Source organism: Scyliorhinus torazame, chromosome 9, assembly GCF_047496885.1.
Source record: "Scyliorhinus torazame isolate Kashiwa2021f chromosome 9, sScyTor2.1, whole genome shotgun sequence".
Lineage (NCBI taxonomy): Eukaryota > Metazoa > Chordata > Chondrichthyes > Carcharhiniformes > Scyliorhinidae > Scyliorhinus > Scyliorhinus torazame.
Genome location: NC_092715.1, coordinates 136,245,573 through 136,266,524, shown reverse-complemented (window position 1 = coordinate 136,266,524; position 20,952 = coordinate 136,245,573). Strand labels below are relative to the sequence as shown.

The 20,952-nt window shown below is 45.6% G+C and overlaps 1 protein-coding gene across 9 annotated transcripts in view; it reads right to left on the bottom strand.

The window, feature by feature from the left end:
• Nucleotides 1–20,952, bottom strand: part of LOC140429491 (casein kinase I) — a 359,065-nt gene that overhangs the window by 193,725 nt on the left and 144,388 nt on the right. For all 9 annotated transcript variants that reach the window (XM_072516548.1, XM_072516547.1, XM_072516551.1 and 6 more), the window contains 2 exons: nt 9,910–9,950; nt 2,660–2,729 (listed from right to left, as the gene is read on the bottom strand). In XM_072516548.1, the coding sequence (XP_072372649.1) occupies nt 2,660–2,729; nt 9,910–9,950 (111 nt within the window). The remainder of the gene's footprint in view (nt 1–2,659; nt 2,730–9,909; nt 9,951–20,952) is intronic.

Sequence of the window (20,952 nt, the reverse complement as noted above, 5' to 3'; positions counted from 1 at the left end):
TTGCTAAACTCTAAATTACTTTCAGAAAGCATCTATTTCTTCAGTACTGAAAGCAATCATCATACTTCCCTTGCAAGTTGAGGTTCAGTTCGTTTAAATGATGTCTGCAAGGCAAGATATAGTCAGCATCCAACTCTTATTTGCCATTACGTCCCTCCATATAACACAAATGGGCTTTGCATCCTGATTTGCATAGGCACAATTAACAAAGCCATATCTCAAGAAATCATCTTTATACTACTTTGCTCCCGATTTGAGTTTCTTCTTGAGACTTTGTTCACCAGAGGCCCTCGAGCTCTGTATAAATCACTTCTTTGTCCTATCATGGACTCTCCTGTACAGCTCTCTCCAAAAGATGTAGTTGCATGATCCTGGCTTGTTGTGTCTCTGGTCCTCTTCATTATAACAAAATGACCCATCTTCAGATATTGCTTGCTGCTAGCTACAAAATGGAGGAATCTCTCCTCCGTGATTTCACATGCAAAGCATGGAAGCACTGAGCATGCAACATCAGTGTGCGTGCTAGACATGTGACCTACTCTCTGCCGCTGCTTCTGGCGGGAAGTCTCTAGCGTTCGTATTTAAAGATCGGTCGTGGCTGGCATTCTTAAAAGACAGTCGTAGCCATTGGGCATTTCACCCACGATCAGGAATGCTATGACCGATCACTCCATGACCCCCGCCCCCCCCCCACCCACCCCCGTTTGAAAACCCTGCTTTAATTTATCGTACAAGTTTGTCATCCGCTAGTTACATTGAGCTTCAGTGGAATTCCAAGTCCCTCTGCTGCTGTTCATGCATCTACTAATCTTATATACAGGCAATAATTGGCTTATTTGCTACAACAGACTACTTTTTCAAACAGATTAAATCAGATAACATATTCCTTATTAGGAGCCACAAATGGTATTATGGTATGCTCCATTTCAAGGTTTGATTAGTGTCAGAACCTTCGGATCATGTAAATTGTTCCGTGTACAGAGTGGATCAATCACATTTGTACCTATACTACTGTTATGATACCCTGGGCGAGTGTGTGGTCAATTCCAGCCCCACAGACTCTGGAGTCCCAACACGAATGAATTAACCGATAGTTCATATTAAGTTTGAGATCTTTGACCCTTGACTGCTTCAATGATTTACAGGCAACAGATTTGCAAGTGAAACACAACAGCCGTTTATTCATAACGAAAATAGAGGTAACAGAATAACAGCCAGCTGATCTACCACTCCCCCCTTCTACTCATCCCACTCTCTACCCAATTACACACCAGCCAGGCATACACAGAGGGAGGAGGAGGGGTAAAAATATTAGGAATTAAAACAAGAAATGGAAGATGAGTGTTCTTGCTTCGGATGTTGAAGTTGTTCCAGCAGAAGGTTGTCCTTCCAGGAAACGGAGAGATTGAAAACCACCGGTTGGATTGCTGACGAGAATCTTCTGGCAGAAAATATCAATCGGAACTCCCAGGCTGTTGAATTCCCTCTGTGGAGTCATTTTAACTTCTATTATACCATGCTTTCACGCAAAAGAACAGCCTCAGGCCTGTGTAATTCGTATTGTTTCCAACTCCACCAGAAAGTTCTCTAGCTTTACTAAGGAAAACAGAGTATCAGAGAAGTAGCCTCCACAAGATGAGAAGTCTTAACATTTCAGGGAGAGAAACCCAAAGTGTTCCCTCCAGCTGTGCCTTCAGAAATTAAACACAGGCTGGACAGGGAGGAAATGCTGGCTGGATCGGTTTTCCTGGAGAGATCCCCAGCTAACGTTTTCATTTGCTGTTGGGTTTTAAAACAGCTGGCCCAGCATGCAACTAGTGGCTGGATTGGATTTCTTTGTAGTTCCACCTAGCTGTGCAGAGAGAAAAGTCTTCACTTTGGACCTTCAGGAGGAATCAATTAGGTGAGAGAGATCAGGGCTGTGACCAACCTCCCCGCACCCCCCACCCCCAACCCACCCACCCATGCCCTTCCCAGTTGCTGTTCAAAACAAAACTAACAAGATGGAGCTTTCCTGTCTTTGCTGAACATTCCAGAACAGTCAGCACCAATCAGCATAGATTATCAGCTAAACCCAAGCAATCTGAAAGTCTGTTGGCCGACAGCCAAGTCCATTAAGATGTGCCATCACTCATGTCAGAGCAAACAGCGCATCCTGAAGGTTTATTGTTTTTAAAATTAAAGGTGAAAATCATCTTACAGGCAAAGGTTCCATTAATTGCCCAGGTACAGGTATTGAAGTAGCCAAAAGAACAAAAATTAAAGGGATTAACAAGAAAATCCTTACAGAACCTAGACCAAAAATGTTACTATATTACATGCACTTTTAAAACTACTGTTTGCTCAACATGACCAAACCAGATCTACAACATTTCACCAAATCAAACAAAAGATTACACTTAACCAAAACTATTTATCATGTGCATTCTTGGTCAGTGTGAAGAATATATTTTTATTTATAAATGATCTGCAACTCCAGCTCAACTAAACTATTGTTTTTCAAGCATAATTCAGACAAGAACAAACTGCTAATTGCTTCTCATCAAATCACACATACAGTAGTCATCACAATTTTCCAAACATAATATGTCAGAAGCTTTTCATGAACATTCATTAACAAATTAGAAATATTATGTGAAGATTAGCTGTCTGCATTTACCTCCAGATCCCAGCTGTTTGTAGAACCTATATTCCAAGTGAAGTTGTGGTGCTCGGGATTTCATAGGTTCCTAAATTTAAAAAAAAAAAGTTTGTTTCAATATGTAAATCTTGATTATATTTGCATTTATTTTCACACCTTGTTGCATCAATTAATCTCAGATCATTCACACAATGAAATTGGTAAAATGTCGCAGTGCGCAATTAAATTAAAGGCACGATATGAATACGGTTGTTGCTTCAGTATGGTCAACGAAATAGACACATCTGTACTCAAGATTGTTTAAGCTTGCCTGCTTTGAATTTAAAACGAGCAGCATCATAATGAAAAACAGGGTTTATTTTTTTATTCATAATCTTTATTGTCACAAGTAGGCTTACATTAACACTGCAATGAAGTTACTGTGACAAGCCCCTCGTCGCCACACTCCAGCGCCCATTCGGTTACACGGAGGGAGAATTCAGAATGTCCAATTCACCTAACAAGCACGTCTTTCGGGACTTGTGGGAGGAAACCGAAGCACCCGGAGGAAACCCACGCAGACAGAGAGAACGTGTAGACTCCGCACAGTGACCCAAGCTGGGAATCGAATCTGGGACCCTGGCGCTGTGAAGCATCAGTGCTAAACACTGCTATAAATTCCCAGCTCCTATTTGAAGATGCTAGGATACCACACAGCCACAAAAGATAATAGAATATTGCAAACCGACAAGTATGAGAGAAAGTACCTTAAGGCTTATCACAAGCAGAACAGTTAAGTAATATTCCTTGAACTTGTTCATGGTGTAGCCACCTAAAATGGCTGATTCCCTATTAATTTGGCCAAAACCCGATTTAAAATGGCTAACCGAAAAGGCTGATGGGAAAAGCAGGCAACAGGACACAAACGGACAGCTGCAGGCAGAATATCATATTCGGCTCTGGGGAAGTCGGCCCAGATCGATACTCAGGACTATTAGCAGCCCATCAACCCAGACATCTGCAGTTTAATCGGCTATCCCCGGGAACAATTGCAACATATTAGCAATTGAATATCGGGCCAGACCTGTCGGCGCCTGCAGTGGCCGAAACAAAGGCAGGTGAACGACCACCCCCCGATCGGGGAATCGCCTCGCAATTGGACGTATCGAACGCCGCAGTGATTGGGAACAAGTCCAATCACTTGGGACTCAGGGTCAAGGGCCGTCCCGAGAGGCAGGAGGCCCCTGGGTCCTATAAAGTGAAGGGCCAAGTTCAGATCTCGCTCTCTCTCCCTTCTTCGCCTGCTCGAGACCTTCGCAAGAACATCAACCAGCAACTGTAAGTTTGAATCCAGCGATCGCTATCCGATAAAGACTCCTAGCCATCGACCTGTATCAGCCTATTGAATCCCGCGGGCCAGATCCGATTCGATAAGCCATTCGTTTCCCTGACCTGGTGGGCCCTTCCTAAAGTTAAGTATTGGCCAGTAGTGATAAGGTTTCTATATAGATAGTAGGATTATTGTGTAAACATTACTTGTTGTATATAATAAATGACCGTTGATTTCAATCTTACTAAGCGGTGTGCTGACTTATTAATCATAACTTGAGCTTGAACCACGTGACGGCATCAGAAAGATATCTGGCGACTCGTGAGCAAAGGTGACATAATCAGAGCTAATAAACTAAGGCTAATAAGAGCAACAATGGTGATGGAGGAAGGGAAAACAGAAGAATAAGATTTAGAAGTGATGGAACGAAAGGGGCAGAGACATGTACACACAAAGGGGTGGGATTGTGGCAGCAGATGCCCAAAACATGCCTCTTGGGGTGGCTATAGATGAATAATCAATCAGTTTGTCTGCCTGTTTCTGGTGGAAGGCTACTTAGAATATCCAAACTGGAGTTGTGTGTTAGTTTTAACTGGGCCCCAGTTGGTAGTTTCAAAATCACTAGTTTTTGTATGACTATCATTTTAATTAAATTAAATGAATAAGTTCTTAAGTATTTTTTACTAATATTGATAGGAGCCACTTGAATAAAAACTAAACCAGCATTATTGGAAACCAGTCACTTTAGATATTTAGACAACATTGATCCCTTTAATTGAGAGACAATTAAAGAATAAGTAATTTATTAATAAATGTTAGATAATGGAAATGTAATTTGGAACACAAAAGTTCCCAACTGATAATTATAAATGCATTATTAGACAAACATTCAAACCCTCCACCACCGACGAACAGTAGCAGCAGTATGCATCATCCACAAGGTACACTGCAGTAACTCGCCAAGGTTCCTTCGATAGCACCTTCCAAACCCAAAGCCACTATCATCAGGAAGGACAGGGGCAGCAGATACCTGGGAACCTCACGACCTGGAGGTTCCGCTCCAAGTCACTCAGCACCCAAACTTCGAAATATATCTTTGACAAAAAGAGTCACCTGGACTCAAAACATTAGCTCTTTTCTCTCCCTGACAGATGCTGCCAGACCGGCTGAGATTTTCCAGCATTTTGTCTTGGGCTTGGAAACATATCAGACTTTTTCACTGTCGCTCCTGGAACTCCCTCCCTAAATGCACAGCAGGTGTACCTACACTTCAGGGGTTGCAGTGGTTCAAGAAGGTAACTGCCCACCACCTTCTGAAGGGCAACTAGGGATGGGCAATAAGTGTTGGCCCAACCAGCGAAGCCCACATCTCGTAAATGAATTAAAAGCATTAACACTCGGATTAGTAATACAGATTTGAATTAGAAACTTGTGCCCTTCTCAGGAATAAAAAAGATAACATGACTTATTAACATTGAGTGCAGGGAATAAATGTCCTGTCCAAGATGTCTCAACTTTAAATGCCAGACAGCCATGTTACCCCATTATTGGAGTTATCCCATTATGTGGGCGGCGCAGTAGCACAGTGGTTAGCACTGTAGCTTCACCACGCCAGGGTCCCAGGTTCGATTCCCAGCTTGGGTCACTGTCTGTGCGGAGTCTGCACGTTCTCCCCATATCCGCGTGGGTTTCCTCCGGGTGCTCCGGTTTCCTCCCACAAGTCCCGAAAGATGTGCTGTTAGGTAATTAGGACATTCTGAATTCTCCCTCTGCATACCTGGAAAGGCACTGGAATGTGGCGACTAGGGGCTTTTCACAGGTAACTTCATTGCAGTGTTAATGTAAGCCTACTCGTGACAATAAAGATTATTTTTAAAAAATTATTATTGGCCAACACTCGGCCTCCCTCAAGTTAAGAGATATGCAGCAGGATTTACTGAGCAGCCCACAGTGTGTTCACGGTGGTGGAAGGCGGCCTGTCATTGGATCTTTTGGTTCTGCTATTGTCAATGGTGTTTCCCATTGAATGCACCCCTCACCGCTGGGCAAGCCATAACAGAGTGGGTGCGCTGTCAGCAGGAGCAGAAGATCCTGCTGTCCCACCCACATGAACAGCCAGAAAGTCTCATCCGTAGTTGAGACAAAGCACAGTCTTTAAAATTAAGATAACAGGCACAATTAGCTTAAAACCAATGGGCCAATTCTTATTTCATTACTGACAAGTTATAGGCCAACTGGCTATTTTCCAACAATTGACTATGGTGGGATTTCAACTTTTTTTAAAGTATAAAAGAGAAGGTCTTGAGAAGCCATTCTATTCTGGTAGAGAGAGATGTTGAGAGAGTGGTAAAGAGATGGAGAGAGATGTTGTGAGAAAGATGTGGGCGGAGGGAGGTTGAGTGAGCAATGCGACAGAGAGGTGTTAAGAGCTGTTGATATTACATGTTTATGGAGCGGCCAGTTCACATCCTGGTGAGAAGGGTGAGGAGTAGTCTGTTAAATTAAAATTACATTTCCACCAGCAGGAGAAACGACAACCAGAGGGCACAGACTCAGACTGAAGGAACGATCCTTTAAAACAGAAATGAGGTGGGATTTCTTCAGCCGGAAGGTGCTGTGGAACTCATTGCTGCAGAAGGCTGTGGAGTCACTGAGTGTCTTTAAGGCAGAGATAGATAGGTTCTTGATTAATATGGGGAACAGGGTTATGGGCAGAAGGCAGGAGAATGGGGATAAGAAGCATGTCAGCCATGATTGAATGGCAGAGCAGACCAGATGGGCCAAATGACCTAATTCTGCTCCTACGTCTTATGGAGGGGGTAGGGGAGGAATCATTGAAGAGGGTTTTAAAAAGAGGCAGTTTGCAGTAAAGTAGAAAAGCCATGGGTTATCATGGAGCAGCACAGTGGTAAGCACTGCTGCCTCACAGAACCAGGGCTCTGGGTTCAATTCCAGCCTTGGGTCACTATGTGTGGAGCTTGCACAGTCCCTTTGCGTCGTTGCGAGTTTCCTCCGGGTGCTCCGGTTTCCTCCCACAATGCAAAGATGTGCAGGTTATGTGGATTAGCCATGATAAATTGCTCCCTTTGTGTCCAAAAGGTTAGGCAGGGTTATTGGGATAGGGTAAGCCTTGGGAGGATGCTCTTTGAGAGGGTCGGTGCAGACTCAATGGGTGTAATGGCCTTCTTCTGCACTGTAGTGATTTTATTCGATCTTCATATTCTAGTTTGATCCAGAGTAGTGAATGAGCAAGACCTGCTTTTATGTGGTCCAGTCAGATCTGGTGGTGAATGACTAAACTAGTTGGAGAAAAAAAAAGCAGTCAGTCAAACAAGTAAACTTAGTGATGAAATGCAATTTGACTTTTTGATCTTTTAACTAAATGAAACAAATCCTTCAAAATTTGCTGGTCAAAATAGATGTACATCAACCATGCAGTGTGTTTGCAGGCGGCATGGTGGCGCAGTGGTTAGCACTGCTGCCTCACAGCACTGAGATCCCAGGTTCGATCCCGGCCCCGGGTCACTGTCCGTATGGAGTTTGCACATTCTCCCAGCGTCTGCGTGGGTTTCACCCCGACAACCCAAAGATGTGCAGGTTAGGTGGATTGACCATGTTAAGTTACCCCTTAATTGGAAAAAAACTTATTGAGCACTCTAAATTATTATTTATTTATTTTTTTTTTAAACCATGCAATGTCAAATTACCATTTTCTGTGTACCTGCAGTACCCAAAGCTAAAAGTAAACCATCAACAAGTCAATAAATAGCACAAGAAATTGTAATCGAATCCAGATGTACGAGGACATTACTATGGAGGTAGGGGAAATCTTGTAATTTAGTGTGAGTGCTTCTGGAAAAGGGAAATCAAAATGATATCTTCTATTCTGCTAATTCTAATAGGGGAAATGTATTCAGGCCTCACCTACAAGGTCCATCAAACAGCACATCGATATCCAGGTTTGGGCAATTAATTCAAAAACCCGGTAAATCTGGCCAACTGGTACAGTGGCTTGGCACACCAAACTGTATTGAATCTATGAGCTTGATCTTTCCACATTGGCCTGAGTTCAGATGCCCGCTATCAAAATGCGTGATTCCCAGTGAAACTACTTCTTGACGTCTTGATCACAGATGTTGACACATAAAATGATTGACAGTTCCAAGGCATTTCAACCCACCGTGTCTGTGGTGGCTGCAAAAACAGGTATCCAATGTAATCCCACCGTCCAGCTCTTGGTCTGCAGCTTTGAAGATCACAGCGCTCCATGTACATACTTGCAAGGTTTTTTAAAAATATATAAATGCAATGAGGACAACAGCCTCAACCACCCTTCCAGGCAGTGACTTCCAGACTCACACCACCCTCTGGATGAAAATATTACTCCTCGTGTTCCCTCTAATCCTTCTGTCAGTTCCCTTAAATCTATGTTCCTCGGTTATTGACCACTCTGCGAACAGAAATAAGTCCTTCTTATGCACTCTAGCTAGGCATTTTATACACCTCAATCAGCCACTGCTCCAAAGAAAACATTCGCAGCCTATCAAATCTTTCCTCACAGCCAAAATCCTCCATTCCTGGCAACATGCTCACAAAATCTCTTCTGTAGCCTTTTTAGCATGATTACATCCTATTGAAAATCCAGTCGGACTAATGCAATATTCCAGTTGTGGTACAACTAGTGTATCTTTCTACAGTGCGAACATAACCTCTGCTTCTATACTCTAAGCCTCGTCGAGCAAAGGAAAGAATCCTGTCTGCTTTCTTGATCACCTGATCGCTCTGCCCGGTTACCTTTTTCAATCTATCGGTATATACTTCTTGGTACCTTCTATTCCTCTGCATTTTTCACAATCCTCCCATTTATTGCCCATTCCCCTGCTGTGTTTACGGTCTCCAATTGCAATACTTCATACTTCTCGGAATTGAATTCCATTTGCCATTTTGCTCCCCACCCGACCAGTTGATTTATATCTTCCTGCAGTCCACAGCGTTCTTTTGCACCGTCAACCAGACAGCCAGTTTTCGAAACATATCCAAACTTCATATTAATAAAGACCCCTTACATTGAAATCCAAATTGTTGTATATATTATTAGTCGTGGCGCTCAGTCCTAGATTCCTTGGAACCCCACAGTAATCAGTCTTTCGGCCACAAAAATACTCATCAACTTCCTTCCTGCCCATGAGCCAATTTTAGATCCAACTTGCCACTCTTTCTTGCACCTCATGAGCGTTTAATTTTCTGACCAGTGTGCAGTGTGGGGCCTCGTCAAAAAACCTTTTTTTAAATCCAACACGTTGCCCTCATAACCCTCCTTGTTACTGTGCTGACCGCCCTAGATTAATCAGTGCCTCGCTAACTGTCAATTTGCACCGTATTCCAGAATGTGTCCCAATAATTTGTCCACCATCAAGGTTAGGCTTACAGGCCTGTAATTACTCGTACTGCCCCTTTCTCAAAACACTATGTTGTTCGCAGTCCACTTCTTGCTTCTCCACGTCAAATTACCTTTTTGGTCGCTAATGGATCCTACTCTTTCCCCAGTTATTCTCTTGTTCTTTATGCATTTATGAAACATCGCCAGAGTGGCCAACAGTTTGGAAACTTAAAATGCAACAATGACCGTTCCATTGTTGCTTTGCACAGGAACTTTGTCAGAAGACCAAACTTTTGAGCATGGGAGCAAAAATCTACTTAACCGTGAAAATACTTGCACAGCCACATTAATGCTTCCCTTAAACAATTCTGAATAAATATTAAAGCAAAATCCCTGAAGGTTTCACTGAAACTTTATCTCAACATGTTTTGAATACTGCATGCTAAATTGTAACATTTTGCCTTTTGAGCAAATGCTTGCACAACTTTCACATCAAAGAAATCCAACAATAAAATAGGAATTACTATGGATCCAGTCATGACAGTAGCTAATGGACAGTAACAATAATTACTGACTTACCAGTTTAATTGCCACATATTCATTTGTGTACAAGTTTTTACCTTGAAGAAAAAAAAAGAAAGACAATTAGATTCCTTTAAACATTTTCATGATTCATTAGTGCAGTAATGTGAACAAAATTAGTTTGCCAATCAAAATGTTTACATTCTTAATTGATGCTACTAAACAACTACAACCATTTTAAAAGGATACAAACAAAATAATTCCAAATTAGTACAGTGTAATTTGTTAGGAAATCCAATAAGTTGTGTGAATTATGTTCTGCAAAGCTATTTATCCAGTACAGCTGCACAGAATTCCAGTGCCTGCAGTGAAACCAAAAGTAAAATGAAAGTTTAACGTCTGTTGTCCCTTCAGGTGCATCTGCACGAGAAAGAAACTGTATAATAAACGTTTCCAGTATAATCTCTTTCTAAGTGCAGTCAGACAAAAATAAAAAGCAGGTTCCCAAATCATCAAGAAATTATATAATAATTGCTTATTGTCACAAGTAGGCTTCAATGAAGTTACTGTGAAAAGCCCCTAGTCGCCACATTCCGGCGCCTGTTCAGGGAGGCTGGAACAGGAATTGAACCCGCGCTGCTGGTCTTGTTCTGTATTACAAGCCACCTGTCTTAGCCCACTGTGCTAAACCAGCCCTGCTAAAGAAGCAGGGTTGGGGAAGAAACAGAGAAAATGGGTGAAATTCTCAGCTTGGGAGACTTTGTTCGCCTGTCCGAGCTGAATTGCACCAGTTTTGTGATCTCAGATCAAGAAGCGATTCCTAATCCTTCCATGCAAATTTATGCATGGCGAGGGATTCCAGAGAGAGTCCCACTATCGCGTCTCCATCAACCACTTCAAACAGAGTGAACATAGAACATACAGTGCAGAAGGAGGCCATTCAGCCCATCGAGTCAGCACCGACCACGTAAGCTCTCACTTCAACCCTATCCCCGTAACCCAATAACCCCTCCTAACCTTTTGGACACTTGAGGGCAATTTATCATGGCCAATCCACCTAACCTGCACTTCTTTGGACTGTGGGAGGAAACCGGAGCACCCAGAGGAAACCCACGCAGACACAGGGAGAACGTGCAGACTCCGCACAGTGACCCAGTGGGGAATCAAACCTGGGACCTTAGCGCTGTGAAGCCACAGTCCAGTCACTTGTGAAGTGCTTTCAAATCACCTCCCTCGTGCCTGAATGATTTTGAAATGGTCAGCACTTAGTTGATGCTTACAAACATTGAGGTTAGAGCACTTCAGAATTACTCAACCGTGAAGGAAGATGAATGAGGCAAAGCTGACAGCTATGAGTGCGTGGAAGCTGTCAATCACAGCCCAGCAGGAAAATGAATAATAATAATAATAATCTTTTATTGTCACAAGTATGAAGTTACTGTGAAAAGCACCTAGTCGCCACATTCCGGCACCTGTTCGGGTAAGCTGGTATGGGAATTGAACCCATAGCTATCTAGTTCACTAAGCTAAACCAGCCATATAAAGAATCTGAGGGATTCAAACACAGCTAACAAGTTTTTCTTTCCAGGAATTGACAGGTGGTGCTTCCTGTGTGAGTCAGCAGATGTATTATCCAGGTGAGTGTTACAGCAGTAATTTCTTTCACTGCCACTGTCCAGACAGGGGTCTCTTTTCTTTTAGGGGGGGGGGGGGGGGGGGGGGGTTCCCAAGGATGGAATTTGGGGTCAACTCCCTTAAGGGATTATGTCCCTGGTCCACCATATCAGGGCAACGTTTGTCCATACCTCTAGTAATTCTCACCCACGTTGATTCCCAGCCCAGAGGAGCAGAGAATTAAGACCCATTTGTATCCTCCCTCTGGCATACAAGCACAAACCTCAATCCCAACGTTAGTAGGGGCCCGGAGCATGAGAAATAGATCAGCGCTTTTCTCCCCGACACTGGACTCTCTGCCGAACCGGGAACACCACTACCGGCGGCATGAGGCAGAGAATGTAGCCGTCAGGCAAGGAAAACAATGCTCACAGAATCGTAACAAAGGAGGAGGCCAATCAGCCAGTGTCTGCACTGGTTTTCTGAATGAGAAATTTACAGTCTGGATAGTCATAAAAATCTTACAGCAAAGATGTCCTTCGGCCCATTGCATCTCCGCCGGTCATCAAACACCTATCTCGTCTAATCCTATTTTCCAGCACTTGAGCCTTAGCCTTGTTCACTATAGTTTCAAGAAAAACCTGCAAAGCTGTAGAGAAAAGGTAAGGAGTGGGACTAGCTGAATAACTCAGAGACCCTACACAGGCATGAGGTGCCAAATGGGTCTCCTCTGTGCTGCTGCCACTCAACATTCTGTTGGTGAGAGAGCATAAGTAAGTCAGGCTGTGTGAAAGGAGTCAGGCTGTGTGAAAGGAAGAGCAAGTTACAAAGATCCCTCTCGCTGCTCTGTGCCCCACAACATCAGCAATTTGTATTTAAGTGCAATATCCAATTTAAAACCATGACATTTCAGATAGGGAGAGAAAAGAAATTGGAAACCATTCCAAAGGAGAACAAAACCTTGGGGTGAAAAGGGAGTTATAACAACTTGCTAAAAGAGCAGAGATGGAGAGGCAAATCTGTTTGTTGGGGTGGTGTGTGTGGGGGGGAGAGGGAGAGAGAGAGAGAGAGAGAGAGAGAGAGAGAGAACCGTGACAGCACGGGATCTAGACAGCGGCACACAGGGCAACAAACATTGGAGCACAGTGAGGAGAGATATACAAGTCAGCGGGTTCGGTGGGGGGAGGGGGGCAAGAGAAGAAAAAAAGGCAGACAGAGAGAGTGGGGTTGGGGCAGGGGAAAAGAGAGACAGACAGACACAGAGAAAGGGAAAGCAGGCACAAGACTGAAAGAAACTTAGAAAGAAGGATCGAAAAATGAGAGAGAAACATACTTTTAAAAAATACTTTAAAAACCATGGGTGATCGACTAGTATTTTCTTTTAAACCTACACTCCTACAATCAACTTTTGCATCAATCTGTGAATCCCCAAGTCCCATCTGCCCAACAGACCTGATCTCATGACCTACATTAGCTCGCAGGGTAAGCAATGCCTCAATATTAAAACTTTTTGAAAGAGAAGCAGAATACTGTGGATGCTGGAAAACGGAAATAAAAACAGAAAACGCTAAGTGGTCAGCATGTCAGGCAGCAACTGCAGAGAGAGAACAGTTATCATTTCCCGTTCATGACCTTGAATCAGAACAGGGGAACGTTAGAGATGTAGGAGGTTTTGAGCAAGGGTGTGGGGAGAACAAGAACAAAAGGAACATTTGTGATATGGTGAAGGACAGGAGAAATTGAATGACATGCTTTACCTGGACATTGAATGGCAAAGGGGCAAGAAAACAAACAAAGGATGAAATAATGTGCTGCTGTCAGAAAACAACACAAGAAACAAAGTGAAACAAGAAAAGGAAACAAAATAGGACAGAGATTATGGTCTGAAATTGCTGAAGTCAATGTCACGAAGATTGTAAAGTGCCGAACTGAAGGACAAGGTGCTGTTCCTCAAGCTTTACTTGTACAGTGCAGTTGGCAGAGGACAGAGATGGTCAGCGCCTCAGAAAGATGGAGAATTAAAATGAAAGGCCACAAGGAGCGTGATTGGGGACGAGACAAGAGGTGTTCCACAAAGCTGTGACAATAATCTGCGTTTGATCTCCCCAGCATAGAAGAGGCCAGATTGTGAGGTTCAAAGGGATGAATGGGCTCCTCCTATCTTCTAATACAGTAGTCTAGATTAGATGTATGTAAATCTCTGCACCAACGAGGGGGAATGTTTGAGCCTTAGACAGTGTGAAGAGAGGCAAAAAGAACAGGTGTTACATCTCCTGCATTTGTGTGGGAAGGATACAATGTTGTGGTCGAATGAGGATTGAACCAGATGGGGCAGCACGGTGGCGCAGTGGTTAGCATTGCTGCCTCACGGCACCGAGGTCCCAGGTTCGATCATGGCTCTGGGTCACTATCAGTGTGGAGTTTGCACATTCCCCCCGCGTCTGCGTGGGTTTCACCCCCACAACCCAAAGATGTGCAGGCTAGGTGGATTGGCCACGCTAAATTGCTCCTTAATTGGGAAAAAAATTGGGTACTCTTTTTTTTTAAAAAAAGGATTGAACCAGGTTATCATGAAGTAAACAGTTGCTTTGGAAAGCTGAATGTGGCTGGACTTTCAGCAGCCAAACATCCTCAATTCTGGAATTCCCTCCTTAAATATCTCTGCTGTTCTCCGCTTTAAAGTGTACCTCTTTGACCGAGTTTTGGCCAACCACCCAAATGTCACCTTTTGTGGCTATGTGTCAAATTCTGTTTGATAGCATGCCCGAGAAGCACCTTGGAGTTTTATTACATTAAAGGCACTGTATAGTTACAAGTTGTTGTTGCTTTAACAAGCAAGCTGCTCTACAACTTATTACACCTGACAAAAATCAATAAGTGCACTGCAAGAAAAATGGAGCTGTTGTTTTAATGAATAATATTGTGATGGGACAGTGATAGCTCAACCAAAAGCACAAAGCAAGCACCTAATGGAGCTACAAAGGGAGCAGACAAACATCTAAAATGGAAATTTGAGAGAGAGTGGAAATCCGGGAGGGGAAAGGCAATTTTAAAATAGATCTGCCAATATTATATGTAAAAAATATCAACCTTCAAGGAGAAAAAGCTAAAATCTAAAAATGAGAAAGACAGCGGAGAATCATTCCTGCAAAGTGCGAGAGCTTTGAGCACCAGATATTAACTACAGCAAATACAGCATGAAAAGTGTCACCAAACTCGCACTGTTCAAGCTCAAAATCTCACAATTTAAGGTGACACATCAGGGAGCACGAGATGCTTTCCGGGAGGGAGGGGAGGGAGTGGACTGAAAGCAATCACACCGAACGAAGACGAGGAGTGGCAGAGGAAAGTTGGATAGCTACTGGCACAGTCAGGAAAGGGGAGCAGAAAATGTTAGAACAGGAGCAGAAGGAACTTTGCTCTCGAAAGCATTTAAAGTTCCAGCTTCCTATGGGGATAAAGATGATTCCAGGAAGGACCATCAAACAAATAACAAAACACCAACAAAAATTCAAGGGGAGAATAGAATAATGGCAATTAGAAATTCAGCAGCAAAAGGGTTCAGCAGTTAGTGGGGATAAGTCAACATGCTAATGCTGTATCTGTGCAGGTTAAATGAGCAACAAGGTGGAAGATGTATAATGGGGAGCAGTGTGAAGTTATTCAAAAACAGAAAACACTGGACAATCTCAGCAGGTCGGATAGCATCTGTGGAGAGAAAAGGGAGCTCACGTTTAGAGTACTGATAACTGACTTCCGGGTGCGGCGATGACCAGCTGAGTCGCACGTTTTGGCAGCTCCCTGTGAAACGGACTTTTGGGCTCTTGATAGGAGCCCCAACGGCAATTTTAACGGCTGAAAACACCGTGCGGTAAACCAGAAGGGTGTTCCCCCTGGACACGGATGGAAAAAGGAGAGGAAAGTGGCCGGATTGCAGCGGATCCTTTGGAACAACGGCAAGGAAGGCAAGCAGAAACCAAGATGGCGTCGGAAGGTGGCAGTTTCATATGGGGCCCTGAACAACAAGAGTTTTTGAAATGCTGCGTGGAGGAGATAAAAAAGGAAATGAAGAAAGAGTTGTTGGCCCCGATACTACAGGCGATTGAAGGGCTGAAAGAGGAACAAAAGACCCAGGAGCAGGAGCTTCGGGTCGTGACGGCGAAAGCAGCAGAGAATGAAAACGACATACAGGGCCTGGTGGTGAAGTCGGAGATACAGGAGGCACACCAGAAACGATCTGTGGAGAGGTTGGAGGCACTGGAAAATAACGCAAGGAGGAACAACTTGAGGATTCTTGGCCTTCCTGAAGGTGTGGAGGGGGCGGACGTCGGGGCATATGTGAGCACGATGCTGCACTCGTTAATGGGAGTGGAGGCCCCGACGGGTCCGTTGGAGGCGGAGGGAGCATACCGAGTTATGGTGCGAGGACCGAGAGCAGGAGAAGCTCCCAGAGCCATAGTGGTGAGATTTCTCCGTTTTAAGGATAGAGAAATGGTCCTTAGATGGGCGAAGAAAACTCGGTGTAGTAAATGGGAGAACGCGGTGATCCGCGTCTATCAAGATTGGAGTGCGGAGGTGGCGAGAAGGAGGGCGAGCTTTAATCGGGCCAAAGCGGTACTTCACAAAAAAAAGATAAAGTTTGGAATGCTGCAACCGGCAAGACTGTGGGTCACATATCAAGGGAGGCACCACTACTTTGAGACGGCGGATGAAGCGTGGACTTTTATTGTAGAAGAAAAATTGGAATGATTGGACTACGAAAATGAACGTTTGGACAAAGTGGTGGGACGAGTGGGGGGGGGGGGGCGAAGAGGGATTGTATGATTAATCCTGCGGTATGGTAAATTTTCTTTCTCCCACAGGTGGTGATGGGGGGAGGTGGGGAGGGAGAGGAGATGGGGCGTTGGCCATGGGAGGCGGGGCCGAGGGAGAGGCGCGGGCTTGGTTCCCGCGCTATGATAATTATGGCGGGAATAGAGAAGCAGGAAGGAGGGGGCGCCGCACGGGGCGAGCCGTGATCACGGGGGGAAGCCGAGGTCAGCCAGAGTTTGCTGACTTCTGGGAGCAACATGGGGGGAGTAATTACGCTAGCGGGGGGGGGGGGGGGGGGGGGGGGGGGGGGAGGGGGAATTACTGGGTTGCTGCTGCTGGGGAAAGGGGGGAGTGGGTGCGGGAAAGGATGGGCGGGGGGGCACCGTCTGGGAGAAATACAGCCGCGTGGGAACTGGGCGAGAAGCTGGAAAAAGATGATGGCTAACCGGCAAGGGGGGGGGGGTGGGAAGCCCCCCAACTCGGCTGATTACGTGGAACGTGAGGGGGCTTAACGGGCCGATAAAGAGGGCACGAGTACTCGCACACCTTAAGAAACTTAAAGCAGATGTGGTCATGTTACAGGAAACGCACCTGAAACTGATAGATCAGGTTAGGTTGCGCAAAGGATGGGTAGGGCAGGTGTTCCATTCGGGGCTGGATGCGAAAAACAGGGGGGTGGCTATATTAGTGGGGAAGCGGGTAATGTTCGAGGCAAAGACTATAGTGGCGGATAACGGGGGCAGATACGTGATGGTGAGTGGCAAATTACAGGGAGAGATGGTGGTGTTGGTAAACGTGTATGCCCCGAATTGGGACGATGCCAATTTTATGAGGCGAATGCTAGGACGCATCCCAGACCTGGAGACCGGAAAGCTGATAATGGGGGGAGACTTTAACACGGTGTTGGAACCAAGGCTGGATAGGTCGAAGTCCAGGACTGGTAGGAGGCCGGCAGCAGCCAAGGTGCTTAAGGATTTTATGGAGCAGATGGGAGGGGTGGACCCGTGGAGATTCAGTAGACCTAGGAGTAAGGAGTTCTCGTTTTTCTCCTATGTCCATAAAGTCTATTCACGCATAGACTTTTGTGTGTTGGGTCGGGCATTGATCCCGAGGGTGAGGGGAACGGAATATACGGCTATAGCCATTTCGGATCATGCCCCACACTGGGTAGACTTGGAGATAGGGGAGGAAACAAGAGGGCGTCCACCCTGGAGAATGGATATGGGACTAATGGCGGATGAGGGGGTGTGCTTAAGGGTGAGGGGATGCATTGAAAAGTACTTGGAACTCAATGACAATGGGGAGGTTCAGGTGGGAGTGGTCTGGGAGGCGTTGAAGGCGGTGGTTAGGGGGGAGCTGATATCAATAAGGACACATAAAGGGAAGCAGGAGAGTAAGGAACGGGAGCGGTTGTTGCAAGAACTTTTGAGGGTGGACAGACAGTATGCGGAAGCACCGGAGGAGGGACTGTATAGGGAAAGGCAAAGGCTGCATGTGGAATTTGACTTGCTGACCACAGGCACTGCAGAGGCACAATGGAGGAAGGCGCAGGGTGTACAGTATGAATATGGAGAGAAGGCGAGCAGATTGCTGGCACACCAATTGAGGAAAAGGGGAGCAGCGAGGGAAATAGGGGGGGTGAGAGACGAAGATGGAGAGACGGAGCGGGGAGCGGAGAGAGTGAATGAAGTGTTTAAGACATTTTATAAAAAATTGTATGAAGCTCAACCCCCGGATGGGAGGGAGAGAATGATGGAGTTTTTGGATCGGCTGGAAATTCCCAAGGTGGAAGAGCAGGAAAGGATGGGATTGGGAGCACAGATCACGGTAGAAGAAGTGGTGAAAGGAATTAGGAACATGCAGACGGGAAAGGCCCCGGGACCGGACTGATTCCCAGTTGAATTTTACAGAAAATATTTGGACTTGCTCGCCCCGCTACTGACGAGGACCTTCAACGAGGCAAAGGAAAGGGGACAACTGCCCCCGACTATGTCAGAAGCAACGATATCGCTTCTTTTAAAGAAGGAAAAGGATCCGCTACAATGCGGGTCCTACAGACCAATCTCCCTCCTCAATGTAGATGCCAAGGTCTTGGCCAAGGTAATGGCAATGAGAATACAGGAATGTGTCCCGGGGGTGGTTCATGAGGACCAAACTGGGTTTGTGAAGGGGAGACAGCTGAACACGAACATACGGAGGTTGTTAGGGGTAATGATGATGGCCCCACCAGAGGGTGAAACGGAGATAGTAGTGGCGATGGATGCCGAGAAAGCATTTGATAGAGTGGAGTGGGATTATCTGTGGGAGGTGTTGAGGAGATTTGGGCTCGGAGAGGGGTATGTTAGATGGGTGCAGCTGTTGTATAGGGCCCCAGTGGCGAGTGTGGTCACGAATGGACGGGGATCGGCATATTTTCGGCTCCATAGAGGGACAAGGCAGGGATGTCCTCTGTCCCCATTACTGTTTGCACTGGCGATTGAGCCCCTGGCGATAGCGCTGAGAGGTTCCAAGGGATGGAGGGGAATACTTAGGGGAGGAGAAGAACACCGGGTATCTTTATATGCGGATGATCTGCTACTATATGTGGCGGATCCAGCGGAGGGGATGCCAGAAATAATGCGGATACTTGGGGAGTTTGGGGATTTTTCAGGGTATAAATTGAACATGGGAAAGAGTGAGCTGTTTGTGGTGCATCCAGGGGAGCAGAGTAGAGAAATAGAAGACCTACCGTTGAGGAAGGTAACAAGAGACTTTCGTTACCTGGGGATCCAGATAGCTAAGAATTGGGGCACATTGCACAGGCTAAATTTGACGCGGTTGGTGGAACAGATGGAGGAAGATTTCAAGAGATGGGATATGGTAGCATTGTCAATGGCAGGGAGGGTGCAGGCAGTTAAGATGGTGGTCCTCCCGAGATTCCTTTTTGTGTTTCAGTGTCTCCCGGTGGTGATCACGAAGGCTTTTTTCAAAAGGATAGAAAAGAGTATCATGGGTTTTGTTTGGGCCGGGAAGACTCCGAGAGTGAGGAAGGGATTCTTACAGCGTAGTAGGGATAGGGGGGGGCTGGCACTACCGAGCCTAAGTGAGTATTATTGGGCCGCTAATATTTCAATGGTGAGTAAGTGGATGGGAGAGGAGGAAGGAGCGGCGTGGAAGAGATTAGAGAGGGCGTCCTGTAGGGGGACCAGCCTGCAGGCTATGGTGACAGCCCCATTGCCGTTCTCACCAAGGAACTATACCATGAGTCCGGTGGTGGTAGCTACACTGAAGATTTGGGGACAGTGGAGACGACATAGGGGAAAGACCGGAGCACTGGGGGGGTCCCCGATAAGAAACAACCATAGGTTTGCCCCGGGGGGAATGGATGGGGGATATGGAATGTGGCAAAGAGCAGGTATAACGCAATTGAAAGATCTATTTGTGGACGGGAAGTTTGCGAGTCTGGGAGCGCTGACCGAGAAATATGGGTTGCCCCAAGGGAATGCATTCAGGTACATGCAATTGAGGGCTTTTGCGAGGCAGCAGGTGAGGGAATTCCCGCAGCTCCCGACACAAGAGGTGCAGGACAGAGTCATCTCAAAGAAATGGGTGGGGGACGGTAAGGTGTCGGATATATATAGGGAAATGAGAGACGAAGGGGAGACTATGATGGACGAACTAAAAGGGAAATGGGAAGAAGAGCTAGGGGAGGAGATTGAGGAGGGGATGTGGGCAGATGCCCTAAACAGGGTAAACTCGTCGTCCTCGTGCGCCAGGCTAAGCCTGATTCAGTTTAAGGTATTACACAGGGCACATATGACTGGAACACGGCTCAGTAAATTTTTTGGGGTGGAGGATAGGTGTGCGAGGTGCTCGAGAAGCCCAGCGAATCATACCCATATGTTTTGGTCATGCCCGGCACTACAGGGGTTTTGGATGGGGGTGACAAAGGTGCTTTCGAAAGTAGTAGGAGTCCGGGTCGAACCAAGCTGGGGGTTGGCTATATTTGGGGTTGCACAAGAGCCGGGAGTGCAGGAGGCGAAAGAGGCCGATGTTTTGGCCTTTGCGTCCCTAGTAGCCCGGCGCAGAATATTGCTAATGTGGAAAGAAGCCAAGCCCCCGGGGGTGGAGACCTGGATAAATGATATGGCGGGGTTCATAAAGTTAGAGCGGATTAAGTTCGTCCTAAGGGGGTCGGCTCAAGGGTTTACTAGGCGGTGGCAACCGTTCGTCGAATATCTTGCGGAAAGATAGATAGGGGAGAACAAAGAAGGCAGCAGCAGCGGCCCAGGACTTGGGGGGGGGGGGGGGGGGGGGGATGGGGGGGGGGGTGGCCTGAGACAAGGCAGTTGCCAATTAGGGCTAGTTTTTATTTATTTATTTTTTTTGTTATTTAATATTTATTTATTTGTTGTTGTTTTTGTTTAAATTTAAAAAAGGTCATTACTATCTGTATTGTTACAATGTTGTGTAAAGGATGCACAATGTACTGTGTTGGTTGACCAAAAATTTTCAATAAAATATTATTTAAAAAAAAAAAAAAGAGTACTGATAACTCTTTGTCAAAGCTGGGGGGTTTGTTTGAGAGGCTATTCACTTTGGTCGCAAAGAAAAGCAGATTTTTCTTTTTAATGGCTTGACAGATGTTCAGCGGGACTTAGGTGCAACTTGTACAAGAAACACATGCTAATGTGC